Source organism: Scyliorhinus torazame, chromosome 21 (assembly GCF_047496885.1).
Source record: "Scyliorhinus torazame isolate Kashiwa2021f chromosome 21, sScyTor2.1, whole genome shotgun sequence".
Lineage (NCBI taxonomy): Eukaryota > Metazoa > Chordata > Chondrichthyes > Carcharhiniformes > Scyliorhinidae > Scyliorhinus > Scyliorhinus torazame.
This window is the reverse complement of record NC_092727.1, coordinates 10407518-10429814: the sequence shown is the minus strand read 5'-3', so window position 1 is coordinate 10429814 and position 22297 is coordinate 10407518. Positions and strand designations below refer to the sequence as shown.

At 50.4% G+C, this 22297-nt stretch overlaps 1 protein-coding gene across 4 annotated transcripts in view; it reads right to left on the bottom strand.

Moving 5' to 3' along the window:
* The window catches only part of ttc12 (tetratricopeptide repeat domain 12), a 50543-nt gene extending 28529 nt beyond the window's left edge, over positions 1–22014 (bottom strand). For 3 of the 4 annotated variants that reach the window (XM_072486489.1, XM_072486490.1, XM_072486492.1), the window contains exons 1-8: positions 21935–22014; positions 14754–14944; positions 12237–12264; positions 11769–11846; positions 10725–10846; positions 6453–6512; positions 2556–2627; positions 433–493 (exon numbers count right to left, since the gene is read on the bottom strand). In XM_072486489.1, coding sequence (XP_072342590.1) covers positions 433–493; positions 2556–2627; positions 6453–6512; positions 10725–10846; positions 11769–11846; positions 12237–12264; positions 14754–14944; positions 21935–21992 — 670 coding nt within the window. In that variant the 5' untranslated portion in view covers positions 21993–22014. Of the gene's footprint in view, positions 1–432; positions 494–2555; positions 2628–6452; positions 6513–10724; positions 10847–11768; positions 11847–12236; positions 12265–14753; positions 14945–16867; positions 17599–21934 lie in introns of those variants that run through there. The other variant, XM_072486493.1, reaches the window with a different exon arrangement.
* Positions 22015–22297: the final 283 nt, after the last annotated feature.

The window sequence follows — 22297 nt, the reverse complement described above, 5'->3', positions numbered from 1 at the left end:
CCAGATAGCTGTGGGAGTCAGTGGGCTTGTAATGGATATTAGTGGATAGTCTATTGCCGGAAATGGAGACAGAAAGATCAAGGAAGGGAAGGGAAGTGTCTGAGATGGATCAGGTGAAAGTGATGGAGGGGTGGAAACAGGAAGCGAAGTTGATGAATTTTTCCACGTCCAGGCGAGAGCATGACACGGCACCAAAATAGGCTGGATAATGATCCAGAGTCAAAACCCTGCTAATCTTTCTCATCCTGAGCCTCGGGGCACTGGAACCCTCAAAGACCATTCCGGAGATCTCTAACTAGCATTTACAAAACAAGAAGTAGGTAAACAGAGAATAATTTAGTCAAAGCAGATAAGCATACGCATATCACTCCTTTACATTTCAGACTGTATAATTGCTTAGCGCTTCTTAAAGACAGCAAACATTTCTTGTACCTTTAACCAGCTTCTCTCGGTTTGGATCGATTTCTAAAATCTTCTGGTAGCATTGCCGAGCCTGGTGAGGAACATAAACTCATTCAGATCACAGTTGCACCCACTTTCAGTGACCTTCTGAAGACACATAACAGGAGGTTGGGGGGGGGGGGGAGGGTGTAGGGGGAAGCAGAGTTTGGGGGTGGATGGGGGGGGGTTCAAGGGGGGGTCACCTCCAGTCCAACAGGGAGGGTGGGGGTCTAAGATATAGGGGCAGAATTAGGCCATTTGGCCCATCAAGTCTGCCCTGCCATTCGATCTTGGCCGATCACATTCTGGCCTTAACTCCACCACTCCACCATCAGGTCTGGTGCTCGGGTCAGCAGAGGGGGGCTGTAGGGATGGGGGGGAAGGTGGGTGGGGGGGGGGGGTGGGGAATCGTTGGGGGACAGGTTGGTGGGGAATTCTTCCTCTACGTTTTTCTGGATGACTATTGGTGTAACCCTGGTAAAACCATCCAAAGTGTGCAATTTAAATCACATTTTTGGATAGTTCGGAGGAATTTAGGCCAAATGCTATGCAAATACTTACCCAGTGTAGCTTTGGCGTACCCCCAAATTTAACCCTGGGGAGCTCAAACTTTACGGCCCAATGTATTTCTCTGTTGCAAAAGTCAACCCACGTCCCTTCAAGCTACAATGACTAGCCCTGTTAAGTAAGCACTGCATGAGATCAGGGGCGAAATTCTCCCCCAACGGCGCGATGTCCGCCGACTGGCGCCAAAAACGGCGCCAATCAGACGGGCATCGCGCCGGCCCAAAGGTGCAGAATGCTCCGCATCTTTGGGGGCCGAGCCCCAACATTGAGGGGCTAGGCCGGCGCCGGAGGGATTTCATCCCCGCCAGCTGGCGGAAATGGCGTTTGTTGCCCAGCCAGCTGGCGGAAATGGCGTTTGTTGTGCCGCCAGCTGGCGGAAATGGCGTTTGTTGCGCCGCCAGCTGGCGGAAATGGCGTTTGTTGCCCCGCCAGCTGGCGCGGAAATGCGGCGCATGCGCGGGAGCGTCAGCGGCCGCCGACAGTTTCCCGCGCATGCGCAGTGGGGAGAGTCTCTTCCGCCTCCGCCATGGTGGAGACCGTGGCGGAGGCGGAAGGGAAAGAGTGCCCCCACGGCACAGTCCCGCCCGCGGATCGGTGGGCCCCGATCGCGGGCCAGGCCACCGTGGGGGCACCCCCCGGGGTCAGATCGCCCCGCACCCCCCCCAGGACCCCGGAGCCCGCCCACGCCGCCTGGTCCCGCCGGTAAATACCAGCTTTGATTTACACCGGCGGGACAGGCAATTTCTGGGCGGGACTTCGGCCCATACGGGCCGGAGAATTGAGCGGGGGGTCCCGCCAACCGGCGCGGCCTGATTCCCGCCCCCGCCCAATCTCCGGTACCGGAGACGTCGGCGGGGGCGGGATTCACGGCGGCCAACGGCCATTCTCCGACCCGGCGGGGGGTCGGAGAATGACGCCCCAGGTTTCAGTGCTTTTCAACAGGTCACACCTAGCTTTCTTCCTCTTTGTTTAGGTCTGATTGGTAAGGCCACTTATATAAACAGACATCGTCACATACTACAGTATTAATAATAAGTTTTTTCATGTCTGAAACCATTTTCAGAGTATTTTCATATGACGCAGTTTTGATCAGTAATTACAGTAATTCCTAATTATAGGTTTGATTTGTAATTCAGATAAACAAACAAAAATCCTTTGTTTCTACTTTCAATGCGTTCCCACAAAGTGGTTAAACTTCGGAAATGCATTTTGGCCACACTTGACAGTAAAATGATTATAAACCTTAATTGTAAGGAGCACTATAAAACAGTTGTGTGATGTCCAAAACTGGAAATTATAATTAAACAAATGTGAATGGTTAACTGCCTTTCGTCTACTTGAATCTTAAACATCTGCCTAGTCTTTGTTTATCGGTGGTTGGTTGGAGGATCAAAATGACAGAGGAAGATTTATCTGTAACACGGTCTGCTGTCTTGCAGGCTGGAAGTAAAATGCAACAAGTAACTTAAAGCGACAAGATTTTTAATGTCAGATTCATTGCATTAAATATCAGTAGAAAGCTGCAATAATAAATGAAACAATCTTACCTCCCCATACTTCTTTAAACTTAGGTTAGCCTTTCCCATATGAACATACGCTTTTATACAGTTCTGATTGCACTGAAATCATAAAGAGTAGCATGTTAAATGACCAAACATAATATACTAATAGCCCACCTCGACCAGTTTGACCCCGGCGATCACCCATTAAGTTGGATTTGTAGGGTTTCTTTAGGACTCAAGTACAAAATTTTGACTGACACATCAGTGCAGTAGAGATGGTGCTGCCATGCCAGTGGTGCCATCTTCTGGCTGAAACATGAAACTGAGGCCCGACTTGGCTGTTCAAATGGTACCAGCTGAGCATTAAAGATCCTGGGGCATTTTTTGAAAGACAAGTATAGAAATCGTCCTCTTGTTCCTCCCTCAATTACCACCTACAAGGTCCCTCATGGCAGACTGGTACAAAAGGTGAAGTCACACGGGATCAGGGGTGAACTGGCAAGATGGATACAGAACAGGCTAGGTCATAGAAGGCAGAGAGTCGCAATGGAAGGATGCTTTTCTAATTGGAGGGCTGTGACCAGTGGTGTTCCACAGGGATCAGTGCTGGGACCTTTGCTCTTTGTAGTATATATAAATGATTTGGAGGAAAATGTAACTGGTCTGATTAGTAAGTTTGCAGATGATACAAAGGTTGGTGGAATTGCGGATAGCGATGAGGACTGTCAGAGGATACAGCAGGATTTAGATTGTTTGGACACTTGGGCGGAGAGATGGCAGATGGAGTTTAATCCGGACAAATGTGAGGTAATGCATTGTGGAAGGTCAATGCAGGGAGGGAATATACAGTGAATGGTAGAACCCTCAAGAGTATTGAAAGTCAGAGAGATCTAGGTGCACAGGTCCACAGATCACTGAAAGGGGCAACACAGGTGGAGAAGGTAGTCAAGAAGGCATACGGCTTGCTTGCCTTCATTGGCCGGGACATTGAGTATAAGAATTGGCAAGTCATGTTGCAGCTGTATAGAACCTTAGTTAGGCCACACTTGGAGTTTTGTGTTCAATTCTGGTCGCCACACTACCAGAAGGATGTGGAGGCTTTAGAGAGGGTGCAGAAGAGATTTACCAGGATGTTGCCTGGTATGGAGGGCATTAGCTTTGAGGAGTAGTTGAATAAACTCGGTTTGTTCTCACTGGAACAATGAAGGATGAGGGGCGACCTGATAGAGGTCTACAAAATTATGAGGGGCATAGGCAGAGTGGATAGTCAGAGGTTTTTTCCCAGGGTAGAAGGGTCAATTACTAGGGGGCATAGGTTTTAGGCGCGAGGGGCCAGGTTTAGAGGAGATGTACGAGGCAAGTTTTTTTACACAGAGGGTAGTGGGTGCCTGGAACTCGCTGCCGGAGGAGGTGGTGGATGCAGGGACAATAGTGACATTTAAGGGGCATCTTGACAAATACATGAGTAGGATGGGAATAAAGGGATACGGACCCAGGAAGTGGAGAAGATTTTAGTTTAGACGGGCAGCATGTTCGGCACGGGCTTGAAGGGCCGAAGGGCCTGTTCCGGTGCTGTACTTTTCTTTGTTCTTTGTATGGAAACCATATATCATCTAGTAGGTCGTCTCACTGCTGTTTGTGGGATTGTGCCTGTATGAAATCTGACTGCTATAGTTAGCTACAGATCAGCAAAATGTTTTGAAGATACAGATAGTAATGCTACATAAACGCAAATGTGTCCTTTAGTTTGGGTCTTGATTAATAAGGGAATCAGGGGTTATGAGAAAGCAGGAGAATGGGGCTGAGAAACATATCAGTCATAATTGAATGGCGGAGTGGACTCGATGGGCTGAATGGCCTAATTCTGCTTCTATGTCTTATGGCTCTGCAGGATGGACTCTTGAATAATCAATTACTGCATTCAAGGAATCAAAGAAATAATGGGCGCGATCTACCAGCCATGTTGCGACCGACCGGGAGCATGACTTGGCCGGTAGGTGCCGGGTAGGCCTCCCACGCGCTTTCCGGCAGCCACTATGCCTTATGGGATCCACCCAAGTCCCGCTTGGTGGTGCAACCAGAATCCCGCCGACAATGGGCGTGACCAGACGGGCACGCTTATGTAGGTTTGGAACCTACTTAGCCGTATTCACCCAGGATTTACCGGCCTCCCGGCATCTAACGACCTCCTCAGGGAGTCCCCAGCCAGGCGCTGTTCAGTACTGGTCCACACAAATGTGAAACAGGCAGAACAGCACCCTGGGGTTCTCCTGGGCCATCGGTCCCTGGGTGGGCAGGGATGGTGCAGGGTGGCCCTCTAGTAATAATGATAATAATAATCATTATTGTCACAGCAGGCTTACATTAACACTGCAATGAAGTTACTATGAAAAGCCTCTAGTCGCCACATTCCGGAGCCTGTTCGGGAACACAGAGGGAGAACTCAGAATGTCCAATTCACCTAACAAGCACGTCATTTGGGACTTGTGGGAGGAAACCGGAGCACCCGGAGGAAACCCACGCAGACACAGGGAGATCGTGCAGACTCTGGGCCCTCCCGCTGGAATGTGAGCACCTTGGCACTACCCAGCTGGCAACTTGGCACTGCCACCCAGTGCTAAGGTGCCTGGGTGGTACTGCAAAGCCAGTAGGAGTACTCCCGGGGTGCCAGTGCCAGGTTTCCCAGATGTCAGGGTGGCACTGCCACGGGTCAGAGCCTGAGGGGGGCCATGAAAGGAGGGTGAAAGTGGGCATATGAAGGGTGGGGGCTGCAAGGCAGGTATGAAGGGGCCTTTGGATGGTTGGGGAGTGAAGGGTGAGGGCTCTGGAAGTGGAGGGGGGGGGGGCATGGGTAGACTTGAAAAGTGGGGGCACTCAGCGACCACATAGCGGGGTGTCCTCACTTGGGGGGGAGGGGGTGACATTGCCCATGGGTCAGAGGTTATGGAGGACCCACAAGCTCCTTAGAGATTAGAACACCCTTTCACAATAACAGCCCGATCTCTGAGGCGCCGGTCTGGCCAGTGAGTTCAGCTCCCCAGTGATGAAAATAATTCTGGGCTAAACTGATGAGAAACTCCCCAGGGCCCAAAAAAGTTACAACAGGTGGGATTTAACTGAATGGGAACAAAGTTCCATAGCGAGCCACCTGTTTCTCTGGCGCTCGCAGTACCGAGAAACACAAAGCTATAAAACGGCATCTGGGTTAGATATGGGGCCTCAGGGGAGAATGTGTGGCCGAGACTGCACATAGCCCCGTTTTGTGCACTGAGCAACTCCGCTCGCCAGATCTCCTCAGTGTAGCAAGAGATCGGGGCACCATTCTAAAATGGCGCCCCGATCTTTGGAGCCCCAGAAGTGACCCCTGACTCCCCCTAAGACCCAACTCATTGTGACAGGGACCTCAGGCCTCTCCCACATCCCCACTAACACCCACGCAGGGCACCCCCAGCCTGATCACCACCGCGCAAACAAAATGCCAGCTTGGCACCCTGCGCAGTGCCAGGCTGGCACGCAGGTGGCACTGCCAGGGTGCCAAGCTGGCACTGCCAGTGTACCATGTCAGGTTGGTGGTACCATGGTGATCGGATGGCAACAAAAGTGCCAGAGTACCATCCTGCCCAAATGGCATTCATCTGGGGCCTTCAAACCCCTGGGAGATCTTGACAAGCGCCATTCTGTCTGGTCCCTGTTTCTGGAGACCAGTACTGAACGGCGTTCGCCCGAGGTGTCCATGGCGAAAGGGATAGGTCTCAACACCTCAGATACCTCGAGAAATTGCATATTACAATGAGACCAGCTTTCGCCTTTAGTATGCAGATTTGCCAAAAAGTCACCCCACCCACAATGGGCGGGATTTACATAGCAATGTTTCACGAGATTGCGTCAGATCATTGGAAACATAAAATCATTTATCATACCCTTAAATTTAACTGTTCTCACCTTCAGGGCCCACTCACAATCTGTAATTGCTTCTTCATATTTTCCTAATTTGATATATGCCTGAAAATAGAAACAAACAGACATTTGGTGACGGTGAAGGAAATCGAACTAAATTATGGCAACTCGGTCGAATCCTAGAAGGCATATCAAAATTAGGAAAATATAAGTGTAAGAACGCCAGACAGAGCATCTTCTTCCAAAAGAATAAAGCCATGAAGTTAAGTTACCAGGAAAGGCCATTGAAGTGGATAGTTTAAATGGATTTAAGAAAGAATTAACAGCATTTCTGGAAAGAGGATGCAAGAATGAGGCAAATAGAGAAGCTTCGTTGGGCCCTATTTCGTGTGTAATTATTTATACCGTATAAGCTGATTTAAAGGAAAAGTCATGGTCTACTGCTGTCAGTGGTGAATCTTACATTCCTTTACAGCTTCGAAGTAGCGCTGTAGTGAAAACTACGCTCAGAGAAATAATCTGTTGTTCAACTTTGTTCTTAAAATGGATTGGAAAGAGCACAAATGAACTACCTTTTCGTTGACAAACTTGAAGATGTGTCTAAATTGAGTGACTTTATTTGTGCAAGTTTTCTTGGCCCTTTCAAACTTTCTACTTTTCATTATTAAAAACTGAGTAAAATACAGTGTGCACTGCTCAGTTGCGAATATCATCCTTCAAATGAACTTTTAAATTGAGGTTCGATCTACCCGTTTTGCTGTTTTAAATTCACATGAAAGATTCCCTGGTAATATTTGAAGAACAGCAAGGGATTATATCATGTCATAGTTAGGTAATCTTCCTCAAGATAAAACCATCCGAAACAAATTAATTGGTCCTTCACCTCGCTGCTGTTTGTGAGATTTGGTGTGCAAAATGGCTGCCGCGTCTACCAACTCAAACAAGGTAATTATGCTTTGAAACATTTCCGAGATGCATGGAAAAGCACTGTATTTAAAACTCATTTCTCTGACAAACCACTCTGTAGCAGTAGCAGCACAAGTCGAAGAACAGATGTGTCATGATATTTAGATCATCATATCATGGTGAAATCAAACACACACTGATGGACATGCAATAGGACCAACCAACACACACACAACATCGCAGCCATCACCAGTGAGAGCACACGCACTATAAAAACAGGGGACACTACAGTTCCCGCGGATTCCAGCAGCAGCCAGCTCAGAGCACCGAGCTCAGAGCCTGCCACTCAGACATTCACCATGTGCTGAGTGCCTCATCCAGATAGTAATAGGACAGGGTCCACAGATTAGCTGGTAATGCACGTACCCAAGTTAGCAGTGTGCTGTTATAGTTAAGTAGTCAATATAATTGAGTTACACCATCTCCAGCCGTGTTGGATCGTTTGTACACCAGAACACCCAACACGACATGATACCAGAAGTGGACGCAAGCCAGCGCCTGTGAGACTTACCTGCAACGTATCAGCAATCCACCGTCCTGCACCATGGAGAACATCAACCCGCCGCCACCGCTCCGAATCGCTGGCCATCTCGGGGTCAATTGGAAACTGTTCAAACAGCACTTCCAACTCTTCCTCGAGGCACAGACAGGGAGAATGCATCGGACACCAGGAAGATAGCCCTTCCTCTCTCCACGGCAAGGGATTATATCATGGCAACACGCCAGCCACATTTTTAACTCCCTTACATTTACCCCGGACGGCGAGGACAAAACCAAATACAAGACAGTGCTCCTGAAGTTTGATGAACACTTCAGCGTTGAAGTAAACGAGAGCTTCGAGAGGTACCTGTTCCAGCAGCGACTGCAAGGTAAGGACGAACCTTTCCAGTCTTACTTAACACACCTCCGCATCCTCGCGCAGTCCTGCGGCTATGGGACTACCTCTGACTCCATGATACGTGACCAGATAGTTTTCAGAGTCATGTCGGACACCCTGCGCCAGCAGCTCCTTCGGGTCAAGCAACTCACCCTGGCGACTGCCGTCGAGACCTGCGTCCTCCATGAGAACACCACCAGCCGGTACTCACACATCCAGGCGGCCGCAGCGGCGCGGCACGGGCCCCACGAGGCGGGGCGGGTCCAGACGATCGAGTACCTCCCGGGCCGCGGCCTGGAGGAGGCCGGCCATTACGCGTGCTTTCCGAGGACCCCCGCGCTTGTACGTGCCAAAAGAGGGGACGCTGACGCAGAGGAACGTGATGCGCAGGTGCACACTACGCAAGACCGCACCGCGCATGCGCGGTGGCGCAACAAATGCACTGACGTCACGACATGCGGCAACTGTGGCTCCGCCCATTTAAAGCGGCAATGTCCTGCCAATGCGCGACAATGCCTACGCTGTGGCAGGTTGGGCCACTACGCTGCCTGCTATCGAGCAGCTCACCCTGCCAACTCGTACCCGTTTAACCAGCCTCGCAGAAACGTTCGGGCAATTCAACCCACGTTCACCGAGCCCGATCCCGACATCACACAGACCAATGACACTGAGGACAGGGAGCCCTTCGGCGTTGCTGTCATCAACAAGAACAAGCTGTCCCCGAGTCGAATGCACCAGCCGCTGTCAGTGCACAGCATTGATCCTGACGACGAGTGGTGTGCCACCCTGGCGGTCAACCCAAATTCGTCACCCACCTGAGAGGCTTAATTTATGAACCTTTTCATATTGGACTCACTGGGCGAAATTCTCCTACCCGCCCCGCCACATTTCTGCCCCGACCGGCCGGCGGGAGTCTCCGTAACACCGGCCGGTCAATGATGTTTCCCATTGTGGGGCAGCCCCACGCCGTCGGGAAACCCCCGGGCGCCGGCAAAACGGAGACTCCCGCCGGCGGAGAATGACGCCCACTGTCTTGTTCTGACATACTGGGCGAGATTCTCCGCTCCCGCGCCGGTTGGGAGAATCGCCTGGGCCGCCAAAATTTCCCGGGACGCCGGTCCAACGCCCTCCCGCGATTCTCCCAAGCGGCGGGAACGGCCCCGTCGAGTTCCATGGGCCGCAGGCCGGAGAATCACCGGAGACACCCAAAATGGCGATTCTCCGGCACCCCTGCTATTCTCAGGCCCGGATGGGCCGAGCGGCCAGGCCAAAACGGTGGGTTCCCCCCGGCACCGTCCACACCTGGTCGCTGCCGTCGGGAACAGCGCGGGAATGCTGGCGGGGCAGCCTGCGGGGGGGGGGGGGGGGGGGGATCCTGCACCGGGGGGTACCTCAAATGTGGCATGGCCCGCGATCGGTGTGCACCGATCGTCGGGCCGTCCTCTCTGAAGGAGGACCTCCTTCCTTCCGCGGCCCCGCAAGATCCATCCGCCATCTTCTTGCGGGGCGGACTCAGAGAGGACGGCAATCCGCGTCATCTATGCGGCGCCGCCTTTACGCGGCGACAAGGCCTGGCGCGTGTAGATGACGCGGCCCCGATCCTAGCCCATTGTCGGGGCCTGAATCGGTCGGGATAGGAGCCGTTTCCCGCCGTCGTGAACCTCGACGGCGTTCACGACGGTGTGGGCACTTCGGCGTGGGAGTGGAGAATCCCGCCCCCTGTTTTTGACTTTTTGCCATACTGTTTAAGATTTTGTTATTGTTTGTTAATGACATTGATTTTGTTCTTGGTGTAACATAGTTAGTTTCTGCACCTGGCACCTTCCTGTGTATATAGTATAGCCACATGTACATATTGTTGTAAATACTGCACACACATGATTAGATGCACTCACCACACTTCTTTACTTATTATCATGTAGGCACATAATCTTTGCGAAAAGGGGGGATGTCATGATATTTAGATCAGCATATCATGGTGCAATCAAACACACACTGATGGACATGCAGTAGGACCAACCAACACACACACACATCGCAGCCAAGCACCAGTGAGAGCACACGCACTATAAAAACAGGGGACACTACAGTTCCCGCGGATTCCAGCAGCAGCCAGCTCAGAGCACCGAGCTCAGAGCCTGCCACTCAGACATTCACCATGTGCTGAGTGCCTCACCCAAATAATGATACGACAGGGTCCACAGATCAGCTGGTAATGCACGTACCCAAGTTAGCAGTGTGCTGTTATAGTTAAGCAGTAAATAAAATTGAGTTACACCATCTCCAGCCGCGTTGGATCGTTTGTACACCAGAACACCCAACACGACAAGGTGCTGTACCCCCAAGTGGATTGTGTGCCTGGGGAGAAAATGCATTTTGTAGCCTCACAACAAATTACATCGAAAAACACCCACCTTTCTCCAACATGCATCTCTATAAAAAGAGCACAGGTGACAATGAATGGTTAAATATACCTGTGCTCGATTAGTGTACAGGGCCTGAAAATCTCTCAGCTTTTCCAGGCCATCTGTATAGTACTGCACAGCAGTCACATAGTCCCCCTTGTCGAATGCTGCATTCCCCTTCTCCTTTAATGCTGCAGAAAAAATATTAATGTTTAATATTTTAAACATTAGAAAAGTAGAATGAAAATTAACTGTGTCAATTTTTACAAAGCAGGTTTAGGACCTTAAAAGGTTGAAGCTTCTCTCGCCTTCAAAAGCCTACTTAACACGTTCTTTTCCTTCCATGTCTCCAATAACTTATAGCTTGTAATTAATGTTTATTCCCTCCTCCCTTTTAAGAAACACATTGGGACATTTCACAGCATTATGGGCTCTATAAGAATACATTATTGCGCACAGGGAATGATACAAAACTAGATCCAACTATAAACCTGTAGTGCAAAGGGGAACTTATAGAATCATAGAAATTAATCAAGTCATAGAACTCCTACAGTGCAGAAGGAGGCCATTCGGCCCATCGGGTCTGCACCGACCCTCTGAAAGAGCACCCTACCCAGGTCCACTCCGCCCTATCCCCATAGCCTAACCTATACATTCCTGGACACTTAGGGGTAATTTATCATGGCCAATCCACCTAAACTGCACATCTTTGGACTGTGAGAGGAAACTGGAGCACCCAGAGGAAACTCACACAGACGGGGAGAATGTACAAACTGCACACAGACAGCCACCCAAGGCCAGAGTCGAACCCGGGTCTCGGCACTATGAGGCAGCACTATGCCACTGTATATTTAGGTTAGTAGTCAGTACACACTACTTAATGGAACACTTTTTAACTTGTGGTTGGGCTTCTATATAATCCAGAGTACAGCAAGAATCTCGGTTTGAATAAAAATATTTTCGATTATAATACAAGGACAAAGCAGTACAGTGGAGGTCATGTAAAATTCATCCATTAACTTAATAAAAGACAGACTAAGCTCATGGGACATCGAGCCCACTCCTCCTCCTGTTTCTTATATAATACTTATTGCAGCATTCAAAATTGCTTACCATTGGCGAGCTTTTGACTTTTCATCCGTCTCTTCCTTCTTGCCTCTGCATCCCTCTCCAGAACTTTTAAGAAATCCTCTTTTAAAAAATAGTTACAAATAAATATTCAGCAGAGTCAAAAACTATCCCAAATCTAAGCCCGTTACCATCTTGTAAGTGGTATTTTCCCATGGTGAATTTTCGTGTTCAGTAAGGATGTTAATGCTGGGGATGGAATTCTTTTCAATTTAGACACAAATGCGCCTCAGCATCTAGCTCATAAAACACCCCCTACTGCACTAACCTACCCATAACAAACTCCCAAAACTCATTCCAGTAGTGGGGAAACAAATACAATTGCCAACCAAGTTCAAAATCAAGTCTTAAATAAGAACCTGCTCCATCTAACCTTGGAATAAATCACTTGTCATTTGTTAATATAAACCTATGTCACACATACGTCACAAGTGATTTTCTTAAGTATATTACCTTGGTTCACCTTGCTGCTCTCCATTCCCTGCAAGAAAAATATTTTTAAATGTCAGTAATGTGATGAATAATGTATAATTTTTAAGTTGATTTGATATATGCATTTTCATGTCAAAGAAGATAGAATGATTTTAGTATGAGTATTGATGTCTAGAGGTCTGATTGGACTGGTAACTAAAAGGTCAGGTGGTCTGTTGGGATTGTTTGTATATATACATTTTTAATGAAGTTTTACAACCCCTGATGTTAATGAGATGGGTTAAAAGAGGATGAAAATTTAGTGATTCTGGAAAACACAAAGTGGAAATAACTTGACTATTGCCTAGTGACAGTGCTTAAATGACATAGGGCCAGAGAAACATAGGGAGGGTTCAGAGAGTGAGGACAGGGATTTTCAGCTTTCTGAAATAAGAAATACGATAAGGCTATCGGGAGTCTGAGTTTAGGAAATTCATGTGTTTGTTTTGCAGCTGGAGCATTAGAGAAATAGATGAATAGCAATTGGGTGTCTCAGGGAGAAATACAAGTCGGGTGAGACACATCAACTGAATGTTCAAGAATTCATTCGGAGAAAATTGTTTGCATATGTATCAGTCCCAAGCAAAGAGTCTTAAGCTCATGGTAACTCTTCACTGGTTTGTGTGTCTGTAAAGATATTGCTGGGTAAAGGAATATTGGGAAATTGATTAATCTTCGTGTTTGTATTGCAATCTTTCCAATCTTTTTGTCTGTAATATAGAACACTTTTCTAGTTTTAATAAATATTTTATTCTTTGTGTTAAAAGTTCATCAGCTGACTCCTGTGAATTTGTTCTGTAACTCTCCTTCACTGTTTCTAAAAAAAAAGTTAGGATCTATCAAGCCACGTTTCACGCCAGGATCTGACTTGTCCAGTATTAATATCAGCTGGCATCACATGAGTAACCCATCAGGTAGACACTCTTGAATCACTGAAAAAACTGCTCGAGAAAGCAATTGCAACCCACTAATATAACTGAAGGATTCATTTCTAAGAGAGATTTCTGATGATCCTCTGAACCCTACACAATGTCTAATGAGCCATCATGAATCCAAGTTCTTTGCTGTTGGTATCAACATGCAGAGACCCGATGTCAAAGGTGGTTTAAGTGAAGTACCCAATTTCCAATACACAAACACTGGAAACATATTGAGCACTATTCAATTTAATAAAGATACAAACAGTTTTTGTTATTCAATTCTTGCCAATTTGGTTTTTCTTGACACAGCCCAAAATCTCAAATTATTTCATGGCCAAAAAAGCAAAAATATAATTATTTCCAGTTCTATTATTATTGTAATCCTTCCTCTAAACTTTCTCTTAATTCCTCCATTACAGCCCCTGGCAAATTTCTCTGCTTCACTGTATTAAAATCAATAATGTTCACACTCACTCCACACATTGCTTTCAAAGTTCTGTGACATATTACCCAATGCAACCTGACCCTCTCCCCAACCCCTGTACTGGGTTTTAAACCCAATCAATCAATCATTGTTGCCTCTCCCACGTACTTGATTCAACCTGTGTATTGTCCTTGACCCTTCATCTGGTATCCTTCATTTCCTTCATTGTGAATTAAATGCTGAGCAAGGCAGCAGATCAGACAGCAAATGTAAATGGAAGACACAATAACAACATTTTCGGATGAATGGTAACACAGAAAATGTAATTTCTGTCTTTTCTGTACAAAAATTCTGATCCCATATCATAATTCTGCTTGGGGTGAAACAACTAAACAGTGCAGTAGACTTGTATGGCAAAAACCTTGGGAGCGATTCTCCGAGCCCCGCGCCGGGCCGGAGAATCGGCGCAAACATGCCACGCCGCCCCGACTCCAGCGCGCAATTCTCCGAGGTGCGGAGAATCGGCGCCATTTGCGCCGGCGAGTTTGACGTGGCACCGGTCGCACCGGATGGGCCGAGCGGCCGCGTAGAAAAAGCAGAGTCCCGCCAGCGCCGTCCACACCTGGTCGCTGCCCGCGGGAACTCTGCGCGAAGGGTCGGGGGGCGGCCTGTGGGGGGGGCTCCGTCCCCGGGGCGGGGCCTCCGATGGGGTCTGGCCACGATCACGGCCCACCAATCGGCGAGCCGGCCTCTCCCACCCTCCCCGGGGCCTACTTTGTTGCCCGGCCGGCCCTTGAACCCCCACACCATGTTGCGTCGGGGCCGGCACGCTGAAGAAGTCCCTCGTGCATGCGCGGGGTGGCATGGCCCAACTGGTTGGCGCGGCGCCCATTTGCCGTCGGGAAGGGAGGCTGGAGTGGCATGAACTGCTCCAGCGCCATGCTGGCCTCCGAATCGGTCGTCCCCGCACCCGTTTTGCACCGTTGTGAAACGCGACGGCTTCACGACGGTGCGAACACTCTGTCTCCATTTCGGAGAATCGCGCCCCCTGTTCACAGTCAGCATCTCAAAACTTTAGCTTTTCTCCTGCAGTGTCAGAAGTGAAAGGTCAGCATTTAATGGCATTTCTAATGGTCAATCTGATCAAAAACTCACACATTTTCCTGGCAGATTTGGAGACTGGGATGGCGAAGGGTTCGGGTTGATCGTGGTCCGGTTCAGTTTTGTTCTGCATCCTTCCACTATCTCGGCTTCTCCGCAACCTTTTTCCAACTTCTCATCTGCTTTTTGAAAAGCTTTTTCTCGTATTTCAGGGTCGTCAGATTTAAGTTCTTCCACAATATCCGCTAAACAAGAAGATTCAATTAGAGGACAATTAAAGGAGCTGCAAATCCTTCAATTCAGCGGGCTGGGTTAGTGAAATAAGTGGTGGGAAGAGCAATGAGCCTTTAGACCTAATAGATCTGTTCCTCCCCAGTAGATTAACCCCATGTTCTCACTATATCCTTCCTCTTTTTTGGAAGACATCTCAATGACTCTTGTGCCTATCGGTGATATTGTCCATCTCAATTGTCTTCCGTGGTATTTCACCCTCAGGTACCTTCTGCCCCCATGTCAATTCAACCTGACCTTCAAAAAAATTCTTGATCCTTTCTGACTTTGCAATATGTCAGTCCATCTCATATGTCTGATTCCTCTCCACAGTCCTGAACATGTTGTTGCCGCTGTCTGTCCCGAAATGCCGTGTTTCAACCTGTTCAATTCGATTTTCGCTTCTGCCAGAACACTAAAATGGCCCAAATCAACGTGACTAATGTTATCCTCTATGCGACCATGACTTTGTTATCCTTTCCTTTCACAGCCTTGTCTGAAGCTGCACCAGACTCTTTGCAACCTTGGTGCCATACTTGATTGAGGGGAACTTTCACCCACATCACACCATCATTGACACCTATTTCCACTTGTGACCCTGCCTCAGCTCACCCGCTGATGAAACCTACATCCGTACACTTGATACCTCTGGATGTGAATATTCCGGAACAAACCAGCATCCAACCTCCATAAATTTGTGTTCATTCAAAACGACTGCGCTTCCATAACTCTCACCAAGCCCAATTCACCCCTCATCAATGTCATCACTTAGCTACACTGGTTCCCAGTTATGGCTTGATTTTAAAATTCTCATCCTTATTTTCCAATCTCCCATTGCCTTGCCCCTCCATGGGCGCGATTGTCCGGCCTTGTTGCGCTCTAACTCAAGAGAAACGAGGCCAGTGAATAGCGGGAGAGGCCAAAACGAGAACCGTGCCAGTCGCCAAAGAGTTTGCGATGTAACCAGACCGCTCCCGTAGGCAAAATCGGGACATCGCCGGAATGTGGCTAGAAACCATTTATCACCACTTAAGCCCAATTTTCATACGATTAACAAGAACCACCCCATATCCAGCGGTCTCCCGTCATTCAGCGGCCCCCCCCAGAAAGTGCTCAAGCTGACGCCGATTAGTTCTCCTTTTGAAAAACGTGAAACTGGTAGAAGGGCTTCTGTGGGGAGCCGAGCAGCTGAGTAGCCACCTTGCTCACAGGTAAGGAGCCCGGTGGTGCTGAGCTTGCTACCCCAGTGCTTGTGGGGGGTGGGCCATCATAGGAGGGTGTGGGGAGGGGAGGGGGGGTAGCGCTGGAGGGGCAACCGGAGGGGCAACCACTCATGGCACCACCATGCCAACCCCGGATCATTTATCCATTCCAGAGGCAACTCTTGGCCCTGCCCGTCTGTTCCAAAGAACCCAAAAGCCCTGCCGACTGCCAAGGCCTCTGGCGGTGTGGCTGAAGGCTATTGGTAATCGGGAATTGGCAATCATGCTTAAGTAGCACTTCACACATCCCAAGAGGATTCCTGTGGGTGGGCGGGTCATGTAGCACGTGGGAGTCCTTGCCTAGCAACCGTCATTGATCCCTCTCTCTCCCCCACACTCACTGATTTCTCTCTCTCCCACACTCACTGATCTCTCTCTATCTCATAGAACATACAGTGCAGAAGGAGGCCATTCGGCCCATTGAGTCTGCATTGACCCACTTAAGCCCTCACTTCCACCCTATCCCCATAACCCAATAACCCCTCCTAACCTTTTTGGACTCTAAGGGCAATTTAGCATGGCCAATCCATCTAACCTGCACGTCTTTGGACTGTGGGAGCACCCTGAGGAAACCCACGCAGACACGGGGAGAACGTGCAGACTCCGCACAGACAGTGACCCTGCGGGGAATCGAACCTGGCGCTGTGAAGTCACAGTGCTATCCAGTTGTGCTACCGTGCTGCCCAGAGAATCTCATTCCCAGATCTCCCCCTCTCTCTCTCTCTGATCTCTCCCTCTCTCACTGATCTCTCTCTCTCTCTCTCACTGATCTCCCTCTGTCTCTCTCTCTCTCACTGATTTCCCTCTATCTCTCTCTGACTGATCTCTCTCTCTCATTGATCTCCCTCTCTCTCTCACTGATCTCTCTCTCTCACTGATCTCCCTCTCTCTGATCCCTCTCTCTCACTGATCTCCCTCTCTCTCTCTCACTGATTTCCCTCTCTCTCATTGGTCTCTCTCTCTCTCACTGATCTCCCTCTATCTCTCTCTGACTGATCTCTCTCTCTCTCATTGATCTCCCTCTCTCTCTCACTGATCTCTCTCTCTCACTGATCTCCCTCTCTCTGATCCCTCTCTCTCTCACTGATCTCCCTCTCTCTCTCTCACTGATTTCCTTCTCTCTCATTGGTCTCTCTCTCTCTCACTGATCTCCCTCTATCTCTCTCTGACTGATCTCTCTCTCTCTCATTGATCTCCCTCTCTCTCTCACTGATCTCTCTCTCTCACTGATCTCCCTCTCTCTGATCCCTCTCTCTCACTGATCTCCCTCTCTCTCTCTCACTGATTTCCCTCTCTCTCATTGGTCTCTCTTTCTCTCACGGATCTCTGTCTCTCTCTCTCTTACTGACCTCCCTCACTCTCTCTCTCTCTGATCTCCCTCTCCCGCTCTCCAACTCCCTCACTCACTGATCTCCTCCACCTCTCCCCCTCACTCACTGATTTCCCCCACCTCTCCCTCACTCACTGATCTGCTCCACCTCTCCCTCACTCACTGATCTCCTCCACGCCTTTCTCACTCACTGATCTCCTCCACGTCTCCCTCACTCACTGATCTTCTCCACCTCTCTCTCACTCACTGATCTCCTCCACCTCTCTCTCACTGATCTCCTCCCGTCTCCCTCACTCACTGATCTCCTCCACCTCTCCCTCACTCACTGATCTCCTCCACCTCTCTCACTTAATGATCTCCTCCACCTTCCCTCACTCATTGATCTCTTGATCTCCTCCACCTCTCCCTCCCTTCCTCACTCACTGATCTCCTCCCTCTCTCTCCCTCACTCACCTCCTCCACCTCTCCCTCACGCACTGATCACCTCCACCTTTCACTCACTCACTGATCTCCTCCCTCTCTCCTTCACTCACTGATCTCCGCCACCTCTCCCTCACTCACTGATCTCCGCCACCTCTCCCTCACTCGCTGATCTCCTCTCCCTCACTCACTGATCTCCTCCACCTCTCCCTCACTCACCGTTCTCCTCCACCTCTCCCTCTCTCACTGATCACCTCCACCTCTCCCTCACTCACTGATCTCCACCTCTCTCTCACACACGGATCTCCTCCCTCTTTCCTTCACTCACTGATCTCCTCCACCTCTCCCTCACTCACTGATCTCCATCTCTCCCTCACTCACTGATCTCCTCTCCCTCTCCCTCACTCACTGATTTCCTCCCTCACTCACTAATCTCCTCCACCTTTCCCTCACTCACTGATCTCCTCCACCTCTCCCTCACTCACTGACCTCCTCCACCTCTCTCTCACTCACTGATCTCCTCCACCTCTCCCTCACTCACTGATCTCCTCCACCTCTCCCTCACTCACAAATCTCTTCCATCTCTCCCTCACTCACTGATCTCCTACACCTCTCCCTCACTCACTGATCTCCTCCACCTCTCTCCCTCACTCACTGATCTCCTCCACCTCTCCCTCCCTCCCCCTCTCCCTCACTCACTGCTCTCTTCACTCTCTCCCTCACTCAGATCTCCACCTCTCCCTCACTCATTGATCTCCACCTCTCCCTCACTCATTGATCTCCTCCACCTCTCCCTCACTCACTGATCTGCTCCACCTCTCCCTCACTCACTGATCTCCTCCACGCCTTTCTCACTCACTGATCTCCTCCACGTCTCCCTCACTCACTGATCTCCTCCACCTCTCTCTCACTCACTGATCTCCTCCACCTCTCTCTCACTGATCTCCTCCCGTCTCCCTCACTCACTGATCTCCTCCACCTCTCCCTCACTCACTGATCTCCTCCACCTCTCTCACTTAATGATCTCCTCCACCTTCCCTCACTCATTGATCTCTTGATCTCCTCCACCTCTCCCTCCCTTCCTCACTCACTGATCTCCTCCCTCTCTCTCCCTCACTCACCTCCTCCACCTCTCCCTCACGCACTGATCACCTCCACCTTTCACTCACTCACTGATCTCCTCCCTCTCTCCTTCACTCACTGATCTCCGCCACCTCTCCCTCACTCACTGATCTCCGCCACCTCTCCCTCACTCGCTGATCTCCTCTCCCTCACTCACTGATCTCCTCCACCTCTCCCTCACTCACCGTTCTCCTCCACCTCTCCCTCTCTCACTGATCACCTCCACCTCTCCCTCACTCACTGATCTCCACCTCTCTCTCACACACGGATCTCCTCCCTCTTTCCTTCACTCACTGATCTCCTCCACCTCTCCCTCACTCACTGATCTCCATCTCTCCCTCACTCACTGATCTCCTCTCCCTCTCCCTCACTCACTGATTTCCTCCCTCACTCACTAATCTCCTCCACCTTTCCCTCACTCACTGATCTCCTCCACCTCTCCCTCACTCACTGACCTCCTCCACCTCTCTCTCACTCACTGATCTCCTCCACCTCTCCCTCACTCACTGATCTCCTCCACCTCTCCCTCACTCACAAATCTCTTCCATCTCTCCCTCACTAACTGATCTCCTACACCTCTCCCTCACTCACTGATCTCCTCCACCTCTCTCCCTCACTCACTGATCTCCTCCACCTCTCCCTCCCTCCCCCTCTCCCTCACTCACTGATCTCTTCACTCTCTCCCTCACTCACTGATCTCCACCTCTCCCTCACTCATTGATCTCCACCTCTCCCTCACTCATTGATCTCCTCCACCTCTCCCTCACTCACTGATCTCCACCTCTCTCTTCCTCACTCACTGATCTCCCTCTCCCTCCCTCACTCACTGATCTCCTCCACCTCTCTCCCTCACTCGCTGATCTCCTCTCCCTCACTCACTGATCTCCTCCACCTCTCCCTCACTCACCGTTCTCCTCCACCTCTCCCTCTCTCACTGATCACCTCCACCTCTCCCTCACTCACTGATCTCCACCTCTCTCTCACACACGGATCTCCTCCCTCTTTCCTTCACTCACTGATCTCCTCCACCTCTCCCTCACTCACTGATCTCCATCTCTCCCTCACTAACTGATCTCCTCTCCCTCTCCCTCACTCACTGATTTCCTCCCTCACTCACTAATCTCCTCCACCTTTCCCTCACTCACTGATCTCCTCCACCTCTCCCTCACTCACTGATCTCCTCCACCTCTCTCTCTCACTGATCTCCTCCACCTCTCCCTCACTCACTGATCTCCTCCCTCTCTCCCTCGCTCACTGATCTCCTCCACGTCTCTCCCTCACTCGCTGATCTCCTCTCCCTCACTCACTGATCTCCTCCACCTCTCCCTCACTCACAAATCTCTTCCATCGCTCCCTCACTCACTGATCTCCTACACCTCTCCCTCACTCACTGATCCCCTCCACCTCTCACCCTCACTCACTGATCTCCTCCACCTCTCCCTCCCTCCCCCTCTCCCTCACTCACTGATCTCTTCACTCTCTCTCCCTCACTCACTGATCTCAACCTCTCCCTCACTCATTGATCTCCACCTCTCCCTCCTCACTGATCTCCTCCACCTCTCTCCCTCACTCACTGATCTCCTCCCCCTCTCCCTCACTCACTGATCTCCTCCCTCTCTCCCTCCTCACTGATCTCCTCCACCTCTTCCTCACTCACTGATCTCCACCTCTCTCTCCCTCGCTCACTGATCTCCTCCACGTCTCCCTCACTCATGAATCTCCACCTCTCCCTCCTCACTGATCTCCTCCACCTCGCCCTCACTCACTGATCCCCCCTCTCTCCCTCACTCACTGATCTCCTCCCCTCTCCCTCACTCACTTATCTCCTCCCCTCTCCCTCACTCACTGATATCCGCCACCTCTCCCTCACTCACTGATCTCCGCCACCTCTCCCTCACTCACTGACCTCCTCCCCTCTCCCTCACTCACTGATATCCTCCCTCTCTCTCCCTCATTCACTGTTCTCCTCCCCTCTCCCTCACTCACTGAACTCCTCCCCTCTCCCTCACTCACTGATCTCCTCCACCTCTCCCTCACTTACTGATCTCCTCCCCTCTCCCTCACTCACTGATCTCCTCCCCTCTCCCTCACTCACTGATCTCCTCCCCTCTCCCTCACACACTGATCTCCTCCCTCTCTCCCTCACTCATTGATCTCCTCCCGTCTCCCTCACTCACTGATCTCCTCCCTCTCTCTCCCTCACTCACTGATCTCCTCCACCTCTCCCTCACTCACTGATCTCCTCCCCTCTCCCTCACTCACTGATCTCCTCCCCTCTCCCTCACACACTGATCTCCTCCCTCTCTCCCTCACTCATTGATCTCCTCCACCTCTCCCTCACTCACTGATCTCCTCCCCCTCTCTCCCTCACTCACTGATCTCCTCCCTCTCTCTCCCTCACTCATTGATCTCCTCCCCCCTCCCTCACTCACTGATCTCCTCCCCTCTCCCTCACTCACTTATCTCCTCCCCTCTCCCTCACTCACGGATCTCCTCCACCTCTCCCTCACTCACTGATCTCCTCCCTCTCTCTCCCTCACTCACTGATCTCCTCCACCTCTCTCCCTCACTCACTGATCTCCTCCACCTCTCCGTCACTCACTGATCTCCTCCCTCTCTCTCCCTCACTCACTGATCTCCTCCACCTCTCCCTCACTCACTGATCTCCTCCCTCTCTCTCCCTCACTCACTGATCTCCTCCCTCTCTCCCTCACTCACTGATCTCCTCCCTCTCTCCCTCACTCACTGATCTCCTCCCTCTCTCCCTCACTCACTGTTCTCCCTCTCTCTCCCTCACTCACTGATCTCCTCCCTCTCTCTCCCTCACTCACTGATCTCCTCCACCTCTCTCAGGAACCGCTCCAGCTCCGGGTTTTCACGGGCCGCCATCTCGCTCCAGCCGCTCGGCCAATGGGCCGCGTCCTTGATGCGCAGCCGCCAACAAGCCGGTCGCCCATTGGCCGCCCTGTCGCTCTGGAGACGGACGCCGTTGCCCCCGGTGACCAGGTGGCAATCTTCCTGAAAACCAGAATCCAGATCAGCAATATAATCACCCTGGGAGTAATCAAGCGTATCAATCAGAGTATTAACCAGAGTATTACAGTGTATTAATCAGATAAACAATCAGAGTATCAATCCGAGTATTAATGAGACAAGTACAGAGTATTAATCAGAGGAGCAATCAGTGTATCAAT